Source organism: Rana temporaria, chromosome 2, assembly GCF_905171775.1.
Source record: "Rana temporaria chromosome 2, aRanTem1.1, whole genome shotgun sequence".
In the NCBI taxonomy this organism is placed as follows: Eukaryota; Metazoa; Chordata; class Amphibia; order Anura; family Ranidae; genus Rana; species Rana temporaria.
The window spans coordinates 318,307,368-318,326,444 of NC_053490.1; the positions used below are offsets into that span (position 1 = coordinate 318,307,368).

At 42.9% G+C, this 19,077-nt stretch overlaps 1 protein-coding gene across 1 annotated transcript in view; it reads left to right on the top strand.

Annotated features, from left to right (window-relative positions):
- The window catches only part of RSBN1 (round spermatid basic protein 1), a 51,368-nt gene that overhangs the window by 17,446 nt on the left and 14,845 nt on the right, over positions 1–19,077 (top strand). Inside the window, exon 2 of the mRNA XM_040337466.1 lies at positions 2,773–3,452. Coding sequence (XP_040193400.1) covers positions 2,773–3,452 — 680 coding nt within the window. The remainder of the gene's footprint in view (positions 1–2,772; positions 3,453–19,077) is intronic.

The following is a 19,077-nucleotide window of genomic DNA, read 5'->3' on the forward strand; positions in this document are numbered from 1 at the left end:
AGATCCGGAAGGGAAAAAGATTGTGATTTTGATTCTTAGGCCCCTTTCACACTAGGTGGAATCGTGGGAGATCTCTCCGTGGATCTCTGCTGAGCCGGCAGATGATGGGTCCCTCTCTGCTCACTGAGCGGGGTGGGGCTTGTCGAGCCGCATCGCCATCTGTCTGATTTTATCGGATCGGGTGTCAGCGGACATGTCTCCATTGACATCCGACGCCCCATAGAGATGCATGGAGTGGCCATTCAGGTCCGCTGGCAAAACTGACAGGGGGACCTGAACGGTCCGACCGTGTGAAAGGAGCCTTGATAATTAATCATGCAGCTCACACCTCCTAAGCCCTTGGAGGGCTGGGGCAACCTCTGATGTTGCATTTCCGGTCCTCAGGCAGATTGATGGGATTTTTTTTTTATTAAAGTCAAAATGACTTCTCTTTAACCACTTGCCGACTGCTGCATGCCAATATACACTGGCAGAATGGCAGTGGTGGGAAAATGGGTGTACCTGTACGTCCCCCTTTTAAGAATGCGTGTGGCGGGCACCACAATCCCTGTGACGGTGCCCGTGGACTTGATATCCGCAGATATCCCACAATCGTGTCAGAGGCAGAACGGGGACGCCTGTTTAAACAAGGCATTTCCCTGTTCTGTCTAGTGACGGGACACTGATCATCTGCTCTCTGTAATCGGGAGCAGCGATCAGTGTCGTGTCAAAGTAAGCCCAGCCCCCACACAGTTAGAATTACTCCCTAGGAAACACTTAACCCCTTCCTCGCCCCATAGTGGTTAACCCCCTTCCATGCCAGTCATATTTATATGGTAATCTGTGCATTTTTATAGCACTGATTGCTGTATAATTGTGAATGGTCCCAAAATATCGTCAAATGTGTCCACCATAATGTCGCAGTCACGATAAAAATCGCTGATCGCCACCATTACTAGTCACTAGTAAAAAATTTGTCTATTTTGTAGTCACTAACTTTTGCGCAAACCAATCGATAAATGCTTATAGAGAGAGAGATATAATATATAATATTTTTAGTAATATTTTAGAATGCATATCGGCCTAAACGGAGGAATATATATAAACATTTTTGGGGGGGGGGGGGGGTATTATAGTAAAAAGTATTTCTTTTTTTTGTCGCTCTATTGTTTATAGCGCAAACAAAATTAAACTGCAGAGGTGACCAAATACCAGTATCACGGCGATCGTTTCAGCGTGACAAAATATTGCAAGGACTGCCTTTTCGTATTCTTTTCTTTTCTTTTTTTTTTTTTTTTTTTATTATATAAAAAAAAAAAAAATATATAGATATATAATATATATATTCTTGGGTGCAGCTGCTGCATTCCAATTGACAGCAATGGGACTGCCTGCACGAGGATGCACAGAACGCCTTTGCATCCTTGTGCAGGTAAAAAGACCCTCAGTGTATGGATTTATATGCCCCGTGTGAAGGCCTAAGTGAAAGAACTGGGGGAGATCTCTGTTTTGAAGAGGGGAGTTTTCCACAGGTCCATGAGGACTTATTTTAGGTGTGTTTTAGTCTAGGAACAGTTTAAAGGAGAACTACGCTGCATCTGAGCACAAACCAAAAATGCAATTTAACAAATTTTTTATATTTAAATGCAGAACACCCCCAGCATTTCTGGCTGTGGCCAGGGCAGATGACATGGCATTTACTTCCTAAAATCCATCTGTCCTTGGCCCATGCAGGAAAGTTTGCTGAATGGAGAAAACCAATACTCTCCTGAAGACACATGGGATGTATACAATCATTTGCCTAGGTCTGGAAGCCAGGAAATAACTGAAGAAATTAAAAAAAAAAAAACCTTTTTATACCCGTTTCCTAGTGATAATGCATGATTGAAACAGTTGGTTGATGCATTTGAGCATCTCTAGGACACATTATTGTACTTTTTTTTTTTTTTTTTTTTTTAGGTATAGTTCTTAAAATGGTCCTTATAGCAGGTTAAACGGCACAGTGCTTGTAATTGTTAGAAACAAAGCCTCTAAATATCTTTTTGTGTCATTTAGCTTCAGACTCCAGGTGGCTCTAATCACCCGCACACACGATCCAAACATCGTACGAAAACTGTTGTCCGAGGAAGAACCGTACGATAATCGGATCGTTGGTACAGAGCTTTCAAGAGCCGATCACTACAATTCATCCGATTTATTATTCGATCGGTCAAGCTAGGAAGTTTTCCTCGTACGATGCCAGATCGTCCGATTTTCGTTTTTAGTCAGTACAGTTGTCATCCGAAAATACAAATACATTGGAACGCATGACATCACTTCTGATTTTTGTTTTTTTGTTTTCTGTCGTATGAGAAATTTCGTGAATTTAGTAACCTATTCAATTTCTACTTGCAACTATAAATCGAAAAAAGGCGGACGATCTGTTGTCTGATTTTTGGCTTGTGTGTACAGGCCATAGGAGTCCGATTCAGGGCTACAGCGGGAGGGGCCAAGTGGCCAGCATGGTGGTCATGTGACCTCCAGGCTGATGTCAGAGGCAGATCTCGGCCCCTCCCGCTGTAGCCCTAGATCGGAGTATTAGAGCGGCTGGGAGTCATGTGACCGGCTTGAAGTTACATGACTAAAAGGTATTAAGATGCTTTGTTTCTAACAAACAATTACATAGTCCAGGATGGCAACTTAAATAGGGGGGCTGGCAGCGAATCATGTCTAGGTTTACAATCCTTTAACATAAGCTGCTGTAAATTAACTTTTCTGTAAAGTGTTTTTAATCACTTTTTACCTCTTTCACAGAAATTCCAGATGAGAATGGCAAATCGCAGAAAATACTAAATGATGATACAGCTTTCCTCCTTAAAAAGCTCAAGAAAAAGAAGAAAAAGAAGCATAGAGATGATTTAAGAGTAAGGCGACTGAAAATGTACAACAAAGAGGTGCAGACTCTGTGTGCTGGACTGACCCGCATTAATAAGGAAGCCCTAGACCAAGCCAGTGTGGGAGTAGAAACGAAGCAGGAGTCCTGCAGATACCTAAAAGATGAACAGCTTTGCCGATCAGACCTTGGAACTGAAGAATACAGAGTTCCTCAGGAGGTCCAGATGCCCTTTGCATCTCATCAAGAGCACTGTATCCGTACCAGTATCATAAAAACAGAATCTCGCTTCAGCAGACTGATGCATGAAGAGAACCAGTCAAATGGTGGAGCCCCAGTTTTACATGCTTACATGGATGAACTTTCCTTTTTGTCTCCTATGGAGATGGAGAGATTTGCAGAGGAGTTCCTGGAAAAGACATTTAATGAAAATGACAAGAATGCATCTTACTATGCATTGGCCATAGTGCATGGTGCAGCTGCTTACTTGCCTGACTTTCTGGACTACTTTGCTTTTAACTTTCCAAATACACCGGTTAAAATGGAGATCATTGGCAAGAAAGACATCGAAACAACAACAATTGCAAACTTTCATGCACAGGTGTGTTAAAAAAAATATAATTTTGAAATGTTTAATTGCTGTTGAAATATGTCATTTAAACTGTTAAAAGCTTATTTAAGTGTGAGGATCATAATTTGAATTGCTTGTTGCACATCTGTCTGGTTATTTGGTTAGTCTGCAGGACAGGATGGTTCATGTCCTGGGAGAGTAGACAGTGTGCCTGAAGGAAAAGCAGCTGGAGCCATTTTTGAGATGATTCTATTGGTAAAAGCAAGAGATTTTGGATCCTGTTCTGATTGGCTTCAAAAGGGTTTTTATTTAAGAGCTACTAGATAAACTAGTTCAGGAATCTGCATTTACTAATTGTCAGTGTTCTATATTGTGATTCTTTAACCACTTAAGGACCGGACCAATATGCTGCCTAAAGACCCAATGTGTTTTTACAGTTCGGGACTGCGTCGCTTTAACAGACCATTGCGCGGTCGTGTGACGTGGCTCCCAAACAAAATTTGGCGTCCTTTTTTCCCCACAAATAGAGCTTTCTTTTGGTGGTATTTGATCACCTCTGCGGTTTTTATTTTTTGCGCTATAAACAAAAATAGAGCGACAATTTTGAAAAAAATGCAATATTTTTTACTTTTTGCTATAATAAATATCCCCCAAAAACATATATATACATTTTTTTTTTTTCCCTCAGTTTAGGCCGATACGTATTCTTCTACCTATTTTTGGTAAAAAAAAATCGCAATAAGCGTTTATCGATTTGGTTTGCGCAACATTTATAGCGTTTACAAAATAGGGGATAGTTTTATTGCATTATTATTATTTTTTTTTACTACCAATGGCGGCGATCAGCGATTTTTTTTTTTTCTTCTTCTTTTCGTGACTGCGACATTATGGCGGACTCTTCGGACAATTTTGACACATTTTTGGGACCATTGTCATTTTCACAGCAAAAAATGCATTTAAATTGCATTCTTTATTGTGAAAATGACAGTTGCAGTTTGGGAGTTAACCACAGGTGGCGCTGTAGGATTTAGTGTACACTTAGTGTGTGTTTACAACTGTAGGGTGGTGTGGCTGTAGGAATGACGTCATCGATCGAGTCTCCCCTATAATGGGGATCACTCGATCGATGCAGCGCCATAGTGAAGCACGGGGAAGCCGTGTTTACATACGGCTCTCCCCGTTCTTCAGCTCCGGGGAGCGATCGCGACGGAGCGGCTATAAACAGCCGCGCCGTCGTCCCCGGATCGCTCTCCGAGGGAACCTGACCGTGGCGTGTAGTGGGGGGGTCCCGATCGGACCCCCGACCCACGTCTAGGCAGGCACGTACAGGTACGTTGATGTGCCTGTCCGTGCCATTCTGCCAACGTATATCTACATGCGGCGGTCGGGAAGTGGTTAATAGAAGTGACAATGCCTCGTACACACGGTCAGTTTTCCCGATGGGAAAACTGTGAGGAGAGCTTTTGGCCAGGAATCCCAGCCGTGTGTATGCTCCTCGCAGTTTTTTCCGACGGGAAAACTGCCCAAAAACCGCCGGACAAAAAAAAGAGAACCAGGACTTTTGCCCGGTGGGAAAAACTGCGATGGAGCATGCACACGGCCGGGATTTCCATCGTAGTTTTCCCGTCGGGAAAACTGGCCGTGTGTAGGGGAAAGACTGAACCGAGCATGTTCTCGGCTTTCCGACGGGAACTTTTCCCGTCGGAAATCCCATACGTGTGTACGAGGCATTAGGCTTCATGTACACTTCAGCTGGTAAATGGATGTTTAGGAGCAGTTGAGCATTTTTTTTCAGCTACTCCTGAAATCTCCTCTGTTATCTTATGAGTACATGTACACATGGTCGTTTATTTGTTTCTAGGCAGTTGGGGTAAGCAAAAAAATGCGTTCAGGACGGATGTTCAGAGGCCTTTGAAATGCCTGTAACAGCTTGTAAGCACGGTAAATCGCATTTAGCCATGTTTTGTTGTACAGGCGTTTTTTAAATTTTTGATTATTTGTTTTTAAACGTTTGTTACTATCTCTCGTTAAATCGTTCACGAAAGGTTGTAAAACATCCTGTGTACATTGAGCCTACATTCCTAGAATTAATTTAGTGATGTTTCTGGTACATTTGTTCTCATATCGGCCCCTAACTCAAATTATAACTCTGCCCTGGCATATGGATATGCAGGAGCATTTTTGTAAAAAAATGCGTCGTCCTGTTCTGCAACCATTGTTGCAACTCTAAATAACTTCCTAACCTAAAGGAGTCGCTATTCCATCCATTGTTCCATCCATTGTATCAGTTTGGGCTCATGCACACCGCATCTCAAATGCCTGATATATATTTTTTCCTTTTTAAACTTCTACCTCCTTTTGCCACCTCTATAAACCTTCCTCCATGTTGGCCTATGTGTCTGTGCATGTATAGTACTGCAACCACTTGCTGATGCCCCAGAGCAGATTTACTGCTGCAAATCGGCCGCGCTGTGCAGGATCACATATGCAACACTTCGGCTGTAATTTGTCGATGAGCGGGTGTCTGGCAAATAGATGTCTGCCAGCATCCGCCGGTCATGTGGAAGTGACACAGGACAGAGCTCTGTCTATGTTAACAAGGCAGATCTCTATTCAGGAAAGAGATGAACTTTCTTTCCCTGCAAAAGGAATGAAAGGAATAAAATCCATCACTTTTCCATTAGTAAAAACACCAAGCACAGTACACAAACTCTGGTTGAGGCACACATTTAACCCTTTAATTGCCTTTGGTTTAACCCTCTTCCTAGCCAGTGTCATTAGTACATTGCTTACTCTTAGCACTAATCACTGGTTTCCACAAAGTGTCACATGTCAGAATAGCCACTGCAATAATCAGTTTTGCTATAATTGGCTGATTGCTGACATTACAAAAAAAGAAATACATTTTAAATATCAGTTTTTGCTTCGATTTTACTACCCATTTACTGTGCTTTATGGTGTATTTTCATAGGCCATGTGACTCAAACTGCATCACACAAAAAAAATGTTAACACCACAACAAAAACAAAAGCGAAACGGACCATTTTTTTAAACTGTAATTTTCAGGCAAAGTGCATCCTGCATTTTTGGTTTCTGCACCAAAATGTCCATTCGGTGCACCACTAATATATACTATAGTTGGTAGACTCTCACTTTTGTGCAATCAATATACACTTATTGGGATTTGGGAGTACCCCCTCCACATTTTTGTAAATATTTTATTATATCTTTTCATGTAACACTGAAGAAAATACAATAAAAATTTCAAAATTGGGCCCAAAGTGTCAATATTTTGTGTGGCCACCATTATTTTGCAGCACTGCCTTAACCTCCTCTTGGGCACAGTTCACCAGAGCTTCACAGGTTTGTCATTGAAGTCCTCTTCCACTCCTCCATGATGAAATTGCAAAGCTGGTGGATGTTGAAGACCTTGCGCTCCTCCACCTTCCATTTTAAGGATGCCCCACAGATGCTCAATAGGGTTTAGGTCTGGAGCCATGCTTGGCCAGTCGATCACCTTTACCCTCTGCTTCTTTAGCAAGGCAGTGATCATCTTGGAGGGGGGATCATGCTCTCTGCTTCAGTATGCCACAGTACATGTTGCTATTCATGGTTCCCTCAATGAACTGTAGCTCCCTAGTGCTGGCAGCACTAATGCAGCCCCAGACCATGACACTCCCACCACCATACTTGACTGTAGGCAAGACACAGTTGTGTTTTTTTTTTTTTTTTTACTCCTCACCTGGTTGGCACCACACATGCTTGAGACCATCTGAACCAAATAAGTAAAATTTGGTCTCCTTAGATCACAGTTCCAGTAATCCATGTCCTTAGTCTGCTTGTCTTCAGCAAACTGTTTGCGGTCTTTCTTGTGCATCTTTAGAAGAGGCTTTCTTCTGGGATGACAGCCATGCAGACCAATTAGATGCAGCATATGGTCTGAGCACTGACAGGCTGACCCCCCCCCCACCCCTTCAACCTTTGCAGCAATGCTGGCAGCACTCATACGTCCATTTCCCAAAGACAACCTCTGGATATGATGCTGAGCATGTGCACTCAACCTTTTTGGGTGACCATAGCCTGTTCCGAGTGGAACCTGTCCTATTGGCTGTATGGTCTTGGCCACCATGCTGCAGCTCAGTTTCAGGGTCTTGGCAATCTTCTTATAGCCTAGGCCATCTTTATGTAGAGCAACAATTTATTTATTTTTAAAGTCCTCAGAGTTCTTTGCCATGAAGTGCCATGTTGAACTTCCAGTGACCAGCGAGTGAGAGCGATAATACACCAAATTTAACACACCTGCTCCCCATTCACACCTGAGACTTTGTAACAACATTAACAAGTCACATGACACCAGGAATGAAATGGCTAATTGGGCCCAATTTGGACATTTTCACTCAGGGGGTGTACTCACCTTTGTTGCCAGCAGTTTAGACATTAATAACTGTGCGTTGAACATTTTCATTGTTATCCAAGCTGTACACTCACTACTTTACATCGTAGCACTGTGCCATTTCTTCAGCGTTTTCATATGAAAAGATATAATAAAATATTTACAAAAGATGTGGGGGGGTGTACCCACTTTTGTGAGCTACTGTATATTGGTCTAAATTTTATGAAGTGTGTGTGTGTGTGTGTGTAAATATATGTAGCTCACAATGTTTTTATAGCAGAAAGCAAAAAATATTATGATTACATTTTTTTCAAAATTGTTAACTTTTTTTTTGTTTTTATAGTGCAAAAATATAAAAAATCCAGTGCTGATCAAATGAAAGCTCTATTTGTGGGGGGAAAAGCCACAAATTGTATTTGGGTACAATGTTGCATGACCATGCAAGTGTACTTTAAAGTTAACACCATGCCAAATCGTAAAAAAAAAATGGCCTGGTCATGAAGGGGGGTACATTTTTCGGAGGTCAAGTGGATAAAGTCATGTTCAGGAGAGGAGCTTTTGGCCATAAACCATACTCGGGCTAAAGGAGGGAAATGCATATAACAGGCTTCCTCCATCAATGCTTAACAGCACAAATCTCCCACTGCAGATATTGTATTCTGACAGCCGGCTGTGAAAATACCATAAGCATGCATCATTTTGCCCGGCTTTTTCAATTCCGTCTAAGGATGTTAAGTGGGAAGGTGCCAACAGGGCTATTCACAAAGCATATTTCATCTGGTTTCTGATGACCCTGCTGAAACTTGCTTCATGTACTAGTCATTGTAGCCCAGCAGGCATGTGATCAGATTAGTAGGTAATAGAATAGTATAAACTTGGATTACAGTGGTGGGCAGTCCCCACATGAACAATGCTTAGATTAACTGAATTATTGACTGCTTGCTAATTTTGGTGCTCATTTATATAATATTCAATAGAGCTGCATGATTCTGGCTAAAATGAGAATCACAATTTATTTTTATTTTTTTTTGCTTAGAATAAACATCACGATTCTCACGGCATTACATCTTTCACATTATACAAAAAAATTGGGCTAACTTTTATTATTAGCGTAATTTTTTTACTAGTAATGGCGGCGATTTTTTTTTTATTTTTTTTTTTTTTTTTATTTTTTTTATATCGCGACTGTGACATTATGGCGGATATAGCGGACACTTTTGACATTTTTGGGACCATTGGCATTTATACAGTGATCAGTGCTATAAAAATGAACTGATTACTGGGGGGTGATCAGAGAGTTAATTGCTTTCCCTAGTGTGTTTGTTTCTAACTTTAGGGGGATGGGACTGACCTAGAGGAAATTACAGATCGTGGTTCCTAGCTATTAGGAACTTGCGATGTCTTTCCTCACAAAACAGAGATGCGTGTTTATTATACACACACACACACACACACACACACACACACACACACACACATGCTATGCCGCTTAAAGGGACCACCTTGCAGCCCCCCCCCCCCCCGTCATGCCGAGCTTGCGTGCAGAAGCGAACGCATACGTGAGTAGCATCCGCATATAACGGTGTTCAAACCACACATGTGAGGTATGGCTGTGATCGGTAGAGCGAGAGCAATAATTCTAGCCCTAGACCTCCTCTAACTCAAAACATGCAATCTGTAGAATTTTTTTAAACATTGCCTATGGAGATTTTAAAGGGTAAAAGTTGGTCGCCATTCCACGAGCGGGCGCAATTTTAAAGCGTGACATGTTGGGTATGCATTTACTTGGCTAAACATCATCTTAATCTAAAAAAAATAAAAAATTGGGCTAACTTTACAAGTGTCTTATGTTGTTTTTTTATTCAAAAATTTTTTTTTTCCCAAAAAAGTGCGCTTGTGCAAATACGGTGTGATAAAGTATTGCAACGACTGCCATTTTATTCTCTAGGGTGTTAGAACCCCCAAACATTATATATTGTTTTTTTAAAGTAATTCTCTAGCAAAAATGATTTTAACTTGTAAACACCAATTCTCAAGAGTCTGTCCTTAAGTGGTTAAAGAGGAGGACCGCCCACCCCTGCAAAAAATTAAAAGCCAGCAGATACACATACTGCAGCTGCTGACTTTTAATGGGATACTTGCCTTTCCTGGATTCCAGCCATGTCTGCACAGCATCTGTTTCCATCAGCTGTCTGATGCTGGTAAGGGAACCCACTATTGCGGGTAAGGGAACCCAGCAGTGTAGCATTATGCCTTCATGCCAGGCCTCTACTGCGCATGCGCAAGGCACAGATGCGCTCTCACTGGCCCAGCAGCGGGAGGAGGAGGGAGTTGAGCCGCTGATGTAATACACTGTGGCCCGGACTCCCAGAAGTGGGGACAAGATTCCTGTCAGATACCTGGCCTATGCATTATGGTGAAACTTTTGGCAGTGACAGGCCCTCCTGTTTTACTTACTTGAGCCCCATATTTCCCTCGGAGATGCGGTCACCCTCTCTGCATGGGGTCCCGGCTCTTGATTGGATAGATTGATATCAGTGCAGCCATTGGCTCCCACTAGAGCTGCACGATTAATTGTGGAGAGAATCGCGATCTCGTTTCTCCCTGCCCGCGATCTCCCTGCGGGATGACCCGCGATTTTCGGGTGCGGCCATAGGAAACACACTGAATTATTCTCGCCCATGTGCATGTGTCCCGGAAGTCGCTCACATTCCCCATCACCACCATCCTCCAATCCGCAGCAGGAACGTCATCATCCGCTGCCAGTAATCAGGTTCTGTTACCTTAGATACCGCATAACGCTTCCGTTGCGCCAGATGGCATGCCGGGATATGTATTCCTGCCTCTGTTGTTAGTGAAGAGGGAGGTCTCCTTGTAGAACTACCAATCCCAGGATTCCTAGCGGGCCTGGTTCCAGACGCGGAGCGGAGAATGCTGACTGGAGCCGGGGAGATGAGGGCAGGTGCTGGGGGAGCCCGGCCGGAGCTTTACCGCTGGAGGAGGCAGAAGACGGGGGGCACCAAGGTGAGGGCCGGCGGAGGGGTTCCGTGCAACCCAGAGCCTGCGAGAGAACCATTGTACTACCTGGGGGCCTGAGCAAGAGTTATACATACAGGGAGTGCAGAATTATTAGGCAAATTAGTATTTTGACCACATCATCCTCTTTATGCATGTTGTCTTACTCCAAGCTGTATAGGCTCGAAAGCCTACTACCAATTAAGCATATTAGGTGATGTGCATCTCTGTAATGAGAAGGGGTGTGGTCTAATGACATCAACACCCTATATCAGGTGTGCAGAATTATTAGTCAACTTCCTTTCCTTTGGCAAAATGGGTCAAAAGAAGGACTTGACAGGCTCAGAAAAGTCAAAAATAGTGAGATATCTTGCAGAGGGATGCAGCACTCTTAAAATTGCAAAGCTTCTGAAGCGTGATCATCGAACAATCAAGCGTTTCATTCAAAATAGTCAACAGGGTCGCAAGAAGCGTGTGGAAAAACCAAGGCGCAAAATAACTGCCCATGAACTGAGAAAAGTCAAGCGTGCAGCTGCCAAGATGCCACTTGCCACCAGTTTGGCCATATTTCAGAGCTGCAACATCACTGGAGTGCCCAAAAGCACAAGGTGTGCAATACTCAGAGACATGGCCAAGGTAAGAAAGGCTGAAAGACGACCACCACTGAACAAGACACACAAGCTGAAACGTCAAGACTGGGCCAAGAAATATCTCAAGACTGATTTTTCTAAGGTTTTATGGACTGATGAAATGAGAGTGAGTCTTGATGGGCCAGATGGATGGGCCCGTGGCTGGATTGGTAAAGGGCAGAGAGCTCCAGTCCGACTCAGACTCCAGCAAGGTGGAGGTGGAGTACTGGTTTGGGCTGGTATCATCAAAGATGAGCTTGTGGGGCCTTTTCGGGTTGAGGATGGAGTCAAGCTCAACTCCCAGTCCTACTGCCAGTTTCTGGAAGACACCTTCTTCAAGCAGTGGTACAGGAAGAAGTCTGCATCCTTCAAGAAAAACATGATTTTCATGCAGGACAATGCTCCATCACACGCGTCCAAGTACTCCACAGCGTGGCTGGCAAGAAAGGGTATCAAAGAAGAAAAACTAATGACATGGCCTCCTTGTTCACCTGATCTGAACCCCATTGAGAACCTGTGGTCCATCATCAAATGTGAGATTTACAAGGAGGGAAAACAGTACACCTCTCTGAACAGTGTCTGGGAGGCTGTGGTTGCTGCTGCACGCAATGTTGATGGTGAACAGATCAAAACACTGACAGAATCCATGGATGGCAGGCTTTTGAGTGTCCTTGCAAAGAAAGGTGGCTATATTGGTCACTGATTTGTTTTTGTCTAGCTCCCACTGCTGTCATTCAAATCCAATGACGTGGTTGCAGGGCCGAGTCCGGCATTCATGTCTATGGATGCAAATGCTGGACTCAGGAGCGCACCTGCAAGGTAAACCCCCCCCCCCCCCCGGAGAGCGCTTCTCCTTGGGGGTTATGTGATACGAGGAAGAGCCGCCGAGGGACCCCAGAAGAGGACGATTGGGGCCACTCTGTGCAAAACGAGCAGCACAGTGGAGGTAAGTATGACATGTTTGTAAACATTTGTGTTTTCTTTTTTTTTTAAATAACAATCGCTTTAAGTTGAATCTGTTTAAAAATAAAATAAAAAAATGAAATGTAAGTGTAGCTCTAATTCAAATGATTTTTTTTAAGCTTTTTGGATGGCATAGAGAAGGGTTAACACCCCTGTAACAATTGTATCCTTATAGTGCAGCGCTATATATCCTATAAAATTGTTCTATAAAACGCCAATAAATAAAATTGAAAAAAATGCAATATTTCCTACATTAACTTCTTGTATAAGTGTTTAAAACCACAGTACAACCAGTATATGTATGTATGTGTGTAATACAAAAAAAATGTGTGTTTGATAGATATCTATCTCTTATAACATTTGTTTTGCTGCCTGTTAAAAGGTCAATAAAGGTATTTTATTTTTTTTTTTTTTTTTTTTTTTTAGCTTAATAGCTTCCTTTACCTTACTGCAGTCCTATTTTTATGTCCTCATTGTTCGTTTTTGCTATGATGTTGCTGTAATCCTTATCTGTTTCCTGATGGAAAAAAGTCATGGGAGCTTTCACTAATCAAGGAGGTGTGATTACTGTGTGTCTTAAACCCCTCAGAACCAATCACTTTCATTTTACAAACCATCACTGCCCTCTATTGGCTCTGTGTCTCTGTACTTCACAGAAGCATGAAACTAGATGCAAAAACTAAACTGAAACTACAGGCACATTATATGATTGATTTGTATCTATTTTTAATCATTTTTAAAAGGAATCAGTTAACTATTATGTCTCTATACCCTGTAAACGGTCATTTCAATAATAAAAAAAAAAAAATTCCTTTTAAGCTTTCATCTCACTTTCTGTCCCCAATGACAATATTAATTTTGGGTTGTTGGGGAACCAAGGATTGGTGATAAAGCTTCAGTGGAGACACCTTTTTTCCAATAAATCTTACAGGAGTGAATTTGACTTTCTAGGGGTAGATTTCCTCTCACTTTCTGTTGTCTTCCTCCATTTGTAAGTAGGAGTCGGATGTTTGTAACTAGGGGACCGCCTGTATATTATTTCTTTAACTTGACAAATACTAGCCATACACTATAGCTTTACCTGCAAGCGAAACATGAGAAATCCCAATAGATTCTCCTTTTCCAGGATAATGGCATGAATAGGAAAATCTTCCCTGCTCACAGATCACCTGTGGTTGTCAGAATGGTTTCTGCACTTGATTGATTGCAGTCACTGTTCTGCTGCCAATTTTCCATCTGGTTCTTTTGAAAAGGACAGTTTTTGAAAAATCTACTTTTGTTGAGCTGGGTGGTACCAATAGGGCCACCCACAGCTTCAATCACTTGCTTTGCTTTCGCTTGCTTTGTGGTTTGTTCTATTCAAACAGCATACCTAAAAAAAGAAAAAACCTTTTTGTAGTTTTATTCCTTGGACCAGGATTATACACAAAACTCTAAGCAGCTTGTTTTGTTCAAAATATCTTGCAAAGAACACTTGGTGCCAGTTCACACAGGGGCAACCCGACTTACAGCGCGACTTTGCAAGGCGACTTCAGCGCAACTTGAAGCGACTTGCGTGACTTAAAGTTGCCTTCAGGGCAGGCGACTTTGGCTGTGGCCAATCACAGAATAATCAGCTCTGTGGGAAGGAGGGGTTTGCCTAAGTAAACAACTAATCGATCGACAACTAATCAATTACAATTTTCATAATCGATTAATCGGCCAGTAACATAATGGGGTTAAAGAAACTAAAATTAGCCCTTTATAGTACAAAAAAGCAAATCGCTCCTGTAAATATTACTTTCACTGTCCCACAGTAAAAAAATTAACCCCCTTAGGGCCCTTTCACACGGAGCAGATCAGTAATGATCCGCTCCGTGTGTCCGCAAAGCTCAGCGGGGATCCTCTGTAAAATCCCCGCTGAGCTGGCAGCTGACAGGGCGGTCCCCGCACACTGTGCAGGGACCGCCCTGTGTTTCCTCCGCTCTCCCTTATGGGGGATCGGACGAACACGGACTGTATGTCTGTGTTCATCCGATCCGGCAGACGGAAGAAAAATAGGATTTCTTCCGTCTGCAAATGCGGATCTTTGCGGAGGCGGACAAATTACGGGTGTCAGCGGATGTTCATCCGCTGACACCGTAATCACATAGGGACCCATGTATGTCCCGTTTTCATCCGCAAACGGACGGATGAAAATGCGAACATATGGTCCGTACATGTGAAAGGACCCTTACAGTAGCGATTTTTATACTTATTTTTGCTAGTTTAAACCCATTATGTTACTAAACTTCTCAGGCCGGGGTCACATCTCTGTTTTTTTGGTGCTTTTTGCAGAAACACACTACAGTTCATTTACATGTTTTCCTATGGCATACGTTCACATCCATGGGCAAGGACTTTTTAACGCAAAACGGTGCTATTTTTTTTGGCTCAATATACTTCAATGGAGAAGCTGCAGAAAAGCATGTAATGTGTTTTTGCGGCAATTTGTGTTTTGTAATCTGCCCAACAACAAATTGGCCCCAAATTTTTTTTTATATATATATATATAAAAATAAGTATTTGAACACCCTGCTATTTTGCAAGTTCTCCCACTTGGAAATCATGGAGGGGTCTGAAATTGTCATCGTAGGTGCATGTCCACTGTGAGAGACATAATCAAAAAAAAAATTCCAGAAATCATGATTTTTTAACTATTTATTTGTATGATACAGCTGCAAATAAGTATTTGAACACCTGTCTATCAGCTAGAATTCTGACCCTCAAAGACCTGTTAGTCTGCCTTTAAAATGTCCACCTCCACTCCATTTATTATCCTAAATTAGATGCACCTGTTTGAGGTCATTAGCTGCATAAAGACACCTGTCCACCCTATACAATCAGTAAGAATCCAACTACTAACATGGCCAAGACGAAAGAGCTGTCCAAAGACACTAGAGACAAAATTGTACACCTCCACAAGGCTGGAAAGGGCTACGGGGGAAATTGCCAAGCAGCTTGGTGAAAAAAGGTCCACTGTTGGAGCAATCATTAGAAAATGGAAGAAGCTAAACATGACTGTCAATCTCCCTCGGACTGGGGCTCCATGCAAAATCTCACCTCGTGGGGTCTCAATGATCATAAGAAAGGTGAGAAATCAGCCCAGGACTACACGGGAGGAGCTGGTCAATGACCTGAAAAGAGCTGGGACCACCGTTTCCAAGGTTACTGTTGGTAATACACTAAGACGTCATGGTTTGAAATCATGCATGGCACGGAAGGTTCCCCTGCTTAAACCAGCACATGTCAAGGCCCGTCTTAAGTTTGCCAATGACCATTTGGATGATCCAGAGGAGTCATGGGAGAAAGTCATGTGGTCAGATGAGACCAAAATAGAACATTTTGGTCATAATTCCACTAACCGTGTTTGGAGGAAGAAGAATGATGAGTACCATCCCAAGAACACCATCCCTACTGTGAAGCATGGGGGTGGTAGCATCATGCTTTGGGGGTGTTTTTCTGCACATGGGACAGGGCGACTGCACTGTATTAAGGAGAGGATGACCGGGGCCATGTATTGCAAGATTTTGGGCAACAACCTCCTTCCCTCAGTTAGAGCTTTGAAGATGGGTCGAGGCTGGGTCTTCCAACATGACAATGACCCGAAGCACACAGCCAGGATAACCAAGGAGTGGCTCTGTAAGAAGCATATCAAGGTTCTGGCGTGGCCTAGCCAGTCTCCAGACCTAAACCCAATAGAGAATCTTTGGAGGGAGCTCAAACTCCGTGTTTCTCAGCGACAGCCCAGAAACCTGACTGATCTAGAGAAGATCTGTGTGGAGGAGTGGGCCAAAATCCCTCCTCCAGTGTGTGCAAACCTGGTGAAAAACTACAAGAAACGTTTGACCTCTGTAATTGCAAACAAAGGCTACTGTACCAAATATTAACATTGATTTTCTCAGGTGTTCAAATACTTATTTGCAGCTGTATCATACAAATAAATAGTTAAAAAAATCATACATTGTGATTTCTGTATTTTTTTTATTTTTTTATTATGTCTCTTACAGTGGACATGCACCTACGATAACAATTTCAGACCCCTCCATGATTTCCAAGTGGGAGAACTTGCAAAATAGCAGGGTGTTCAAATACTTATTTTCATCACTGTGTATGTGTGTGTATGTATGTATGTATGTATGTGTATGTGTATATATATATATATATATATATAATATATATATATATATATATATATATATATATAATTATAATTTTTTTGTTTAAGGCTATTATTGATTACTCGAAACAATCGGCCACCTAAATCGATTATGAAAATAGTCGTTAGTTGCAGCCCTACTATTTTCTTTTCCTGTAAAGTTGCTTCAGTTAAGACAGTGATCTGACTTTGGAGGCAACTTCCATTGAAATCAATGGGTACAAGTTGCCTAGAAGTCGCCTTGAAGTAGTACAGGAACCTTTTCTGAAGTCGGAGCAACTTCAGTAGTGTGTATTATGACCGCTCTCATTTACTTCAATGGAATTTCTCATGTCACACAACTTGGGGCACGTCGGATCCCAAGTCGCTGTAGTGTGAACCGGCACTAAAGGAACAGATTGGAAGTTTACTAAACATGGAACATGGCATCTGTTGCAGCTCTGCATAGAAACCAATCTGCTTCCAAGTTTTATTGAAAAAGCTGAAGTCAGAAGCTGATTGGCTTCAATGCACAACTGCACCAGATTCGGGAGTGCTCCAGTCTTAGTAAATTTCACCTTCTTAAAGCGGATGTGCCATGGGAAAAAAATATTAAAAGCCAGCAGCTACAAATACTGCAGCTGCTGACTTTTAATATTAGGACACTTACCTGTCCTGGAGTCCAGCGCCGATCGCAGCAGAGGACGAGCGATCGCTCGTCTCTCTGCTGCTCCCCCCGCCATCCACGCTGAGGGAACCAGGAAGTGAAGCGCTGCGGCTTCACTGCCCGGTTCCCTACGGCGCATGTGCGAGTCGCGCCGCGCCTGCCGATTGGCTCCCGCTGTGTGCCGAGTGTTCCCAGCACACAACGGGGGGGCGACGGGATGTGATGGAATGCTTGTCTTTTGCCCGGCATTCATTTGCCGGGCCAGAAGTGGGTGCAAATACCTGTCTTTAGACAGGTATCTGCACCCCCCTCCCCCCTGAAAGGTGTCAAATGTGACACAGGAGGGGGGAGGGTTCCGATCAGCGGGACTCTACTTTAGGGTGGAGAACCGCTTTAAGGCTTCATTCACACAGGTGAATAGACCAATTCTGACAGGAATCGGATCGGATCGGATCTGAGGTAAAAATTTGCACCTAAACCCGTGAACAGAACTGCACTGAAACCGCAGCCGCATATGTATGAACCCAGCTTTAGGTCCCTTTCACACAGGGTGAACTCAATCAAGTGGATCCGCTCCGCTGTTGCAGAGCGGTCACAGCCCGTCGTGTTATTACATGGAAGGGGAAAGCAAAGCGATTTCATAGAATTTATCCACAAATACAGTGTATGCAGCCATTTTTAAAGATTCTCAAACATGCAACCAATATAAAGTAGGTGTTCTCTGAATTTTCTCTGCAAAGGTGGAAATAGACTTCCATGCACTGGAAGCGGGTCAATTGGGTTGACCTGTTTGTTTTCTTTGTAATGACAGGATTTCTGTGCCGCCAGCCTGTCAAAGCTAGGCACAGCAGCTTCAGGCACATGTCAGTAGGATCACTATAGCTGCTGCATCTCTGCGTGTTTATTTTGTCAGACTGGCTGCATGGAACATCTGTCATTCCTAAGTGCACAAATTGCAACCCTCCACATGTGCATGAAGTCTAAAAGGTGCATTAACATATACTGTACAATGTACAACCCAAGCTTTGCTATCTTTACCGCTTTCGGCCGTCAGACAGTGTGCACATTTGGTTTACAACTGATAATGAACATCTGCTAGTAGGACATACAGGGTTACTTGTGGTAAACATGACTCCCCCACCTTTTTTTTTTAACATTACATGGAAGGGGAAAGCGAAGTGATTTCATAGAATTATCCACAAATACAGTGTATGCAGCCATTTTGAAATATTCTCAAACATGCAACTAATATAAAGTAGGGGTTCTCTGAATTTTCTCTGCAAAGGTGGAAATAGATTTTCATGCACTGGAAGCGGATCAATTGGGATGACCTGTCCGTTTTTGAGGTGGACCCGATCGGACTACCCATTGTTCTCTCTGGGGAACCGAATGTAAACGGACGTGTCCGGTTACAGCCGCCTGTATCTGATCCGATCTGTTCCACCAAAAACATACGAATGGGGACGTTTCCCATCTGGCGATCACATGACAGTTGGATGGAAATGGACAGGCAATCCGTTTTTCATTGGTCTGCCCCATAGAGAAAGACGGGCTGTGTCCGCTCTGCATCAGCGGAGCGGATCCACTTGATTGATGAGTTCACCTTGTGTGAAAGGGACCTAAAGCTGGGTTCACACCTGTGCAGTTCTGTTCACCGGTATTTTGGCTCTACTCCTGTAGGTCACAGAACTGCAGTTCATTCTGAACTCCTGTTACCCATTTTCAGCCAACAGTGGGCTAAAATTATTCAAGGTTATATATACTTGCAATGTGCAAAAAACACCTCCGGTCATTGTACTTTACTTAATACAAACTGTTACCTGTAAGCTGTT